The sequence below is a fragment of the Rhagoletis zephyria genome, unplaced genomic scaffold (genome assembly GCF_001687245.7).
Source record: "Rhagoletis zephyria isolate East Lansing unplaced genomic scaffold, Rhagoletis_zephyria_1.1 Rzeph_scaffold_03263, whole genome shotgun sequence".
Lineage (NCBI taxonomy): Eukaryota > Metazoa > Arthropoda > Insecta > Diptera > Tephritidae > Rhagoletis > Rhagoletis zephyria.
The window spans coordinates 40,022-47,761 of NW_016160346.1; the positions used below are offsets into that span (position 1 = coordinate 40,022).

Below are 7,740 nucleotides of genomic sequence, written 5' to 3' on the forward strand. Positions count from 1 at the left end.
CTGGCCTGGTTATGATAGTAGAATCAGTTTTTGCTTCATCCCCGGATTTAGGAATATTTCTTTATAAAAAAACAGATTTACAATAAAGGCGAACTCGATAATAGTACCCAATTGCTTATTTAACCATTTTTTAATACTAACGAATTTTTATTTGTCCCCCCATTGCATTTTTCGAGGTTTTCGTAGGTTTATGGCGGACCTATAAGTTATAGTTGCGATGAAAAATTGGTTAAATAAACAATTGGGTATTATTATTGGGAATCTCTTGCAGATAAGCAGAGTTTTCCGATAGAAAAATATTAATTTTTAAGAATTCTATACCATTTTTACGAAAGTTGTTTTTCCCCCATATAAAATACATGTAAAACTTTGGGCGCTTTGAGCGACCTCTAAATATTTTTTTATTTCAAAATAAAAAATAGGGGTATATTTTTTCGATACAATCCTAGGGGGTTTGAGCATAAAAATTCTTACTTTATTTTTTCACATGCATTTTTGGACTACCCTAATAAGCATACACTCACAGCAGGCTATTATTAATGAGAGCAAGCAAAAATAAACCAATTAATTAGTCAATTTCCACCAGCACCTTTTGCGTAAAAGTCGCAAATTGCTGTTATTAATTGGTCTTGATTGATTCAAGTGCAAAAAGTTTGAATACAGCAGCCCGGCGACATTTGGATGAATGTGTTATGCAATCTCATACTCACTATCTAACTCACTTACTCACTCACTAACTCGCCTGCTCACTCACTTACTGACTCGCCCACTCGCTCGCACCATATCATACTCACTCTATTAACTGCTCGCTCACTGACTCGAAGTCCTCTTCTGTTCACTTGCTCACTCACATTTCACTTCCTCATGCACTCATTCAACTTACTAGCACTAGTTTGACGCACTAGTTTGCACTAGCAAAAGTTTAATACAACTGCCTTGGAGGCGATCATTCATAAAAGCTGACTAGACTCGTGCAACACTTGGCAAATGTACCACCACTAGTCGACTGTATTGTCACTGACACTAGTTCGCTTGCTTGCATTATCAATGAATTTGCTTTTAAGTGCGTTATTCTTTCTTACCTTTTTCTTTGCTCGAAATTTTGCTAATGAATTACAGACTTCATCTTCCTACTAACTTTTCCACTCAATTATAAAATTTTCCACTCCTTTGGCCACTACAGGAGTTCCGTTAAAAATTTGCACTCACTCCTTAATGCATGTCTGAAAAAAGTTTTTCCGGCAATGGCAATCAAACCCATTCCAATGTCAACCGACAGACAGAAAGTAGCAAAAAAAATAAATCCAAAACATTTGTAATTTCTTCATCATATTTTTGGTAAATTGTTGTAATGCCAATTTAATATCTCCTCTCAAATGCCTACTGGCGTATACATATATATTTTTGCATGCCATTTACATACAAACATTTTATTAAAAACTTTATTATCAACCAACGAGGTCAACAATTGATCCACTTGAACCAGGAATTTCTTAAAAATTGTACGTACAGTTGAATGGCCTAGAATGATTGCAGATGATTAAAGGAAATAATATAAGAAATACACTAAAATGCTGCAGAAATACAGTTGGTACTCAATAAGTCGAACTGAAATTAGCTTAATAAATATTATAATTAATTGAATCTAAAACTAACGAAGAGCGACACTGAGTATGGCACAATACCGAAACCGGTTTGCCTCCATACCGAAATTTGACAAGCGATAACGGAAATTTGTGTTAAAATACATCACTAATAAAATCCTCTGTAAGCATAGAGTGTAAACATAGTCACTGTAATGTCGAAAATGTTTCACCAGCTGTCATGACATCGACAGGTTGCAATATCGAAAAGGTTGGTATTTGCCCTTTTAAGCTCCACCCTTTTGAGAGTACCGAAAAAGTTGATAGCTGAAAACATAATTTCCAAAAAGTTTTTCCACTCATATGGATATTGTGTGAGTTTTCAATAGTAATTTCCATTTCTAGAATGTGCCTCATTAAATTATTTTTATCAAGAAATTTTGGAAACAATTTTTTTATCAAAATTTGTTAAACAAATTTGGGAAAAAAATATTTTTTAGGAAGGAAATACAAATTTAAAAAAAAAATACCAAACATAAGAATAAAATATTTTTTGGAGAAAAAATAATTTTGGCACTCAATGTATGCCCACAAAAATTATTATTGCTAATAAGATTAAAAAACAATAATTTTTAAAATACAAATGTAAGGGAAATAGTAGTAGGAAGCAATCTTTAGGAGAAAAACTATTTTTTTTTAAGATTTTTTAGGAAAAAATTATTTTTTAAGAAAATATCAAAATAATAAAAGCTATTTAAGAAAAAAAATTACTTTGGACAACAAATTTTTTCTTTGAGACAAAATAAATATTTGGAACAAATTTATTTGAGGAAAATATTAAAATAAAGATTTAAAAAAAAGTTTTTTAAAAAATATTTTATAAGACAAAATTTATAAAATTAACGAAAGGTCAGAAAAAATTAGTTTTGAGCTAAAATTAATGCAAATTTAAAAAAAAAAAGTAAAATTTTTTTGCATTGAATTTTGTTTAGTGTGAATTTTTTAAGTTTGTTTGTTTTATGAGGGGTTAAATGCATCAATATTGTTCCGATACACACAAAACGAAACTTATGTCGGCTTTGTTCCTTTATAAATCCGAGTTTGATCTGCCACAGCAAACCGAGTTGACACGGGTTAGGCGGAACGGGCGTTATTTTGAAGGACAAAAGTAAATGAATGTTCGTCCCTCAAATAATCCGCAGACCGCCACTTAAATTCACGTGAAAGCGAATGGTTTTCTCACTTTTTTCCACCAGGGAATGTGTGTAGTTCAAAGCAATGACTTTTTAAGTTTGCGCTTGCGTGGACGGTAGTTCTAGCAAATAGTTGATTCTAAGCGCATGCTTCCTAAAATACCTGAAGACTGTTTTCGCAAAGTTTCTGTTATTTCTGTGGCACAGTTCTAGAGATGCAAGCATGTTTAGATAAAGAAATGTCAGCCTAACTAAGAATCCAAAAAACTCGAAATTACATAAATAGTTGATGAGTTCCCCAAAAAAAAATTATTAAAAAAGCGTAATCAAGCAAACAGCTACGCGTTCAACGCCTTTAAAGTCCAGTGGCGCTGGGTTGGCACCTCAGTTATGTAAATACACACCTCGAGCACATGCACAAAGTAACGTAAAATCAGTTATAGCTTTTGTTATTGCTATTGTTGCCTCCCTTCTTTCTCCTCTTTAATACTTCAGTAAGTAATTATCTGTGTGTGTTTCATGTGTTTTCGTTCTTGCTGTGGTTGTTGTTATATGCCCGCTCAACTCAGGCGGCAGCGCGTTAAAATGGCAAAGCGCCGCAGTTGGTGGCATCGTGGAAGAACAAACGATAAAAACCTTAACACACCAGGCAGTCATGTGTCAGTCGTGGCAAACAAGGCGCGCCAAAAGCGACGAAATCTATGAATAAAAAAAACTCACTCACTAAACCGAGAGCAGCTACATACATTAGTGAAAGAAGCAGCATAAAAATTTAAATAGCGCAGAAACATACGTGCGGCCTAAGAACTCACAAAGGTGTAGAGCAATAAAAAAAAGAAGAATATTTCGCGAATACACAAAAAAAAAATTCGGCGGCAGACAGCACTGGCGGCGAAAAGACCGACACTCGCGCAATACAAAAGCTACAATACAAACGAGTATTCTTCTTTGAGTAAAAATGCGCGGAAGTCGGAAAGCATTTTGTATATATATAATATAAGCAATCGGGTATCCATATGTACTAGTTCTGAAGACAAATAATAAACGTGCGCGCATACTCAAGTTACAACAACAGCACAAACACGTGAAACCCTAGCGAGTGGTCGGTGATGGCAAAAAGCGCAACAGCACCGAGAAAAAGAGCTCAAATTGAACGCTTGCAATTCAGTAGCAACATAAGCGCGCAGCTGAGCGGTTGAGCGAAAGTCTCAGCGGAAAAGTAGAAAACTTTCAAGTAAATTCTTCTTCTTTTTTTAAACAAAAATTTGGTACTTGCCAAAAAGTAAGAAAAATCAAAATTATAAACTAACTCAACATCGAGAAATGTGTAACGCGCAGCGCAAAAGCAGTCGGTAGAACATGAAATGGTTTAAACGTGTGCGGAAAAAGTGTTGATTATAAAAACACACGCGCTAAAAGAAACGTGTAAATAAAAACAGAAAAAAATTCTTACGCTTCCACGCTTTGTTGTACACCAGTTGTCAAAAAAAAAACTGATTTTAGTTATTTAATTTGCTATTTTTGCAAACACGCACAGCGCAAAGCGAAGAAGCCACGCCACGCTACGCTTTTTCCTCTCTTCTTCTTCCTCTTCTGCGCATAAACTAGCAAAAATGTTGATATCATCGGAGCAGTGCAATAATCGTTCACGTGGCGCCCATGTCCTTGTCTGGGATCAATCACGTTTGAGCGACATTTTCGAGGATACGAAACCACAACGTATGTACGAGTATGTTTGTGTGTGTGTGTGAGTTTATGGTGTGCATGTGTGTTTGCTAGAAAAAAACCCATGTGCTTATTAGCATATGTAGGTACATACATATTATATAAACATATGTGTTTGAGCTAATTAGCTGGCGGAAGCCGTACGCCAATTTATTGCCTGCGTTTGGCTTGGTGAACTTAATTTTTTGTGAAGCTGTTTTGCAACTTTTTGTTTTAGAAATTTCTCGAAAAAGGCTATGAAGGATAAAAAAACTTTGAAAACTTTTTTAAAAATTTTGGTTTTATAAAATCTAATTTTTAAAATTCCCCAACAAAGTAAATTTAAAGTGCTTGAATCAGATATACATACTTACATACATACATCCATATGCATATAATGCGAAAGTTTTATTATTGTTTCAAATAAAATTGCGCTAAATGTTTTTATCAGTTTGTGTAAAAAACTTGTTCATTTAATAACTTCGATTAATTTTTTTTTACTTATTTTATTAAAAATTAAATCAAATGGAGTTCTGTTCATTGTTTTGCATTTGAAAGTTTCCCTCATAATTTAAAAATTTTGAGGAAGAAAATTTTGGCCAAATAATTTGTTGATTTCTTTTTCATTACAAAAGTTGCCAAAGTAAGCGATTTAAAAAAAAAATCAATTTTATTATCAATGGAAATTATTTACAATTCTGGCAATATCAAAAAAAAAATAATAATTTTTTAATAAGAATTTTTAATTTAAAATCAGAAATAACTTGTTGTCCCGGCTAGTTTGCCATAGCGGTAAAATTTTAAATTGGTGTATTAAATTAAAAATGTATTTTATTTAATACGGAAATAAGTTAAAAAGTAATTTCTACATTATTTTTAGTGCAGAATACAAGCGCTTTTTTATCAAAAGAAAAAAATTTTAAATAATATAAATTTAAGTTTCGAAAAAGTTTCAAACACAATGAACGAAATTTATGGCTTTATTCATAAAAACTAAATAGATTTAAAAAGCTTTATAAAGTGACATTTTTCGATTTACAAATTAGGGTGTTTATTTTTAGTATAGAAACAAATTTGCAAGAAAAACAAGGGGAACAAAAAGGCATACTTTCGATTCAAAACAAAGAAAAACTTAAAAAAAAAAAATTATCTGAAAAAACTTGCGAAATAAATTTTATGAGGTTGCATATACATAAAATTAAGAAAACTTACTTAATTGTTGAATGCATAACAATTTTTAAGTGGGTTTTTGATGCATAAAATATTTTCAACTTATTTAAATTTCGATAAAATATTTTATTTTCAGTTCATAATTTAAAACTATACTTCAACGTGTTTAAAAATTATTTACTCAAAAAAGTTTAATTTACTCGAAAAAGGCGTCAGTTTTTATAATAAATTCAAATAAAAAAATAATTTTTCACTTAAATTGCTTTTTTGAAAATGGCTGTAAAAATAATTTATTTTTGCTTGCAAAATTTTAATTTGTGATTCATTTTGTGAAAAATTATACATACATAATTAAATGTTTAACATAGTAAAACCTCTCAAAATATCTATTTTCAGCAAAAGCATTCGTTTTCATGCTGTAAGTTTTTCAATTTGGAAAACAAGTTTAATATTTTTTTAATTTTATAAGTTTTCTTTCTTTAAATTAGAATGTTGAAAATTTGAAAAAATGTGTGCTGAACTGCCAAATTTTTAATGGTTAACTTGAAACAAAATTTTTAGATTTAAATATATATGTACCCCTATTTCTTCAAATTTGGAAAAGCTTTCAAATATTGAATGAAGAATGCGATTTTAAAATAAAAATTTTTATTATGGAAAAATTTTGAAATTTCGTTAAATTTTAGGGATATCTCTTTAAATTTGAAAAAGCGCCGAAAATTTCAATACCATTGCTGAGCTTCTAAATTTTGAATGACAAATGCGAATTTGAAATAACAATTTTTAATATGGAAAAATTTGGAAATTTTTTTAAATTCTAGAGTTATTTTGTTAGGTTTGAAAAAAGCGTCGAAAGTTTCAAGACATTGTTTGAACTGTCCATATTTTAAAGACGTAACTCAATTTTAAATTACAAAAGAAAATATTTACGAATGTTTTCGACTCAAGTACTAACAACTTCACAATGTATATATTTTTTGTATCACTTATGTACATCAAATTCTACCCATGCTGTTTGTTACATTCGAAAATTTATTAATTTTGTTTTGAAATTTCAAAAGTAAAATTACAGAAAAAAATTTCATACGAAAAAAGATCGAATTCGAAAAACTTTTACTGAGCTTTTAAATTTTGAATGGCGAATGCGATTTTAAAACAAAAGTTCTTAATATGGAAAAATTGTGAAATTTCGTTAAATTTTAGAGGCGTCGAAAATCTTGGGACTTTCTTTGAATTGTCCAAATTTGAATGACGAACACAATTTTAAACAAAAATTTTACACTTCGAAAAATTTTGTTATATTTGAAATGAGTTGAAATTTAGTTGACAAATATGGTTTACAAAAACAAATGTTCAATTTCGAAAAAAAAATTGAAATTTTGTTAAATTTGGAAAAAGCGTAAAAATAGACCAACTTTCGCTTTCAACCAACTGACTAAGTTTTATCATTTAAGAAATTTTTGGTTTCTCCATAGAGGTTCTTTCAATTAGCTTATCACTAGAATGATATGCAGCACGTGAATTTCATTATCCTACCCACATTTGAAATGATTTATGAGCTAAAGCATATAATAATTTAGATAAGCTAATTACTGAGTGTGGTTACTAAGCATAAATAAATAGAATATATAGAGCACTTGAGTGTATGAAATAAGTATGATGATGAGCAATAATAAAAACAAAGGACACTTAAAATACAACAGCAATCAGACAGCAAACAATATTGTCTACGGATCTATGCTTAAAAGCCAGATTTACGAACAGTCATGCAGAGATAAGAACTAGTAAAACAAGTAAGAAAGTCTAAGTTCGGGCGGAGCCGAACATTAAATACCCGGCGCAAGTATTAAATATATGTTTTTTCACCCTTCCGAAACCTTCCGCTAGATGGTAAGCCGAGGTGTATCAATTTTGAGTAAATTAGCGTCCTTCAATTTCGAAATATTGAAGTTTCAAGCATTTCTTAAATTTACCGTTATATGAGAATCGGCCGTTATTTTAGTCCGATTTCAATAATTTTCAACGTTTTGCTTACACGTGGCAAGTACAATAACCATACCGAGTTTGGTACAAATTGGTAGAACGGTTAC

At 30.9% G+C, this 7,740-nt stretch overlaps 1 protein-coding gene across 4 annotated transcripts in view; it reads left to right on the forward strand.

The window, feature by feature from the left end:
- Positions 1–7,740, forward strand: part of Picot (putative inorganic phosphate cotransporter protein picot) — a 43,355-nt gene that overhangs the window by 24,851 nt on the left and 10,764 nt on the right. The window contains exon 1 of one of the 4 annotated variants that reach the window (XM_017623608.1): positions 3,935–4,495. The exons of the other annotated variants lie outside the window; for them this stretch is intronic. Within the exon in view, the coding sequence (XP_017479097.1) occupies positions 4,390–4,495 (106 nt within the window). The 5' untranslated portion in view covers positions 3,935–4,389. Of the gene's footprint in view, positions 1–3,934; positions 4,496–7,740 lie in introns of those variants that run through there. 4 annotated transcript variants of the gene reach the window in all.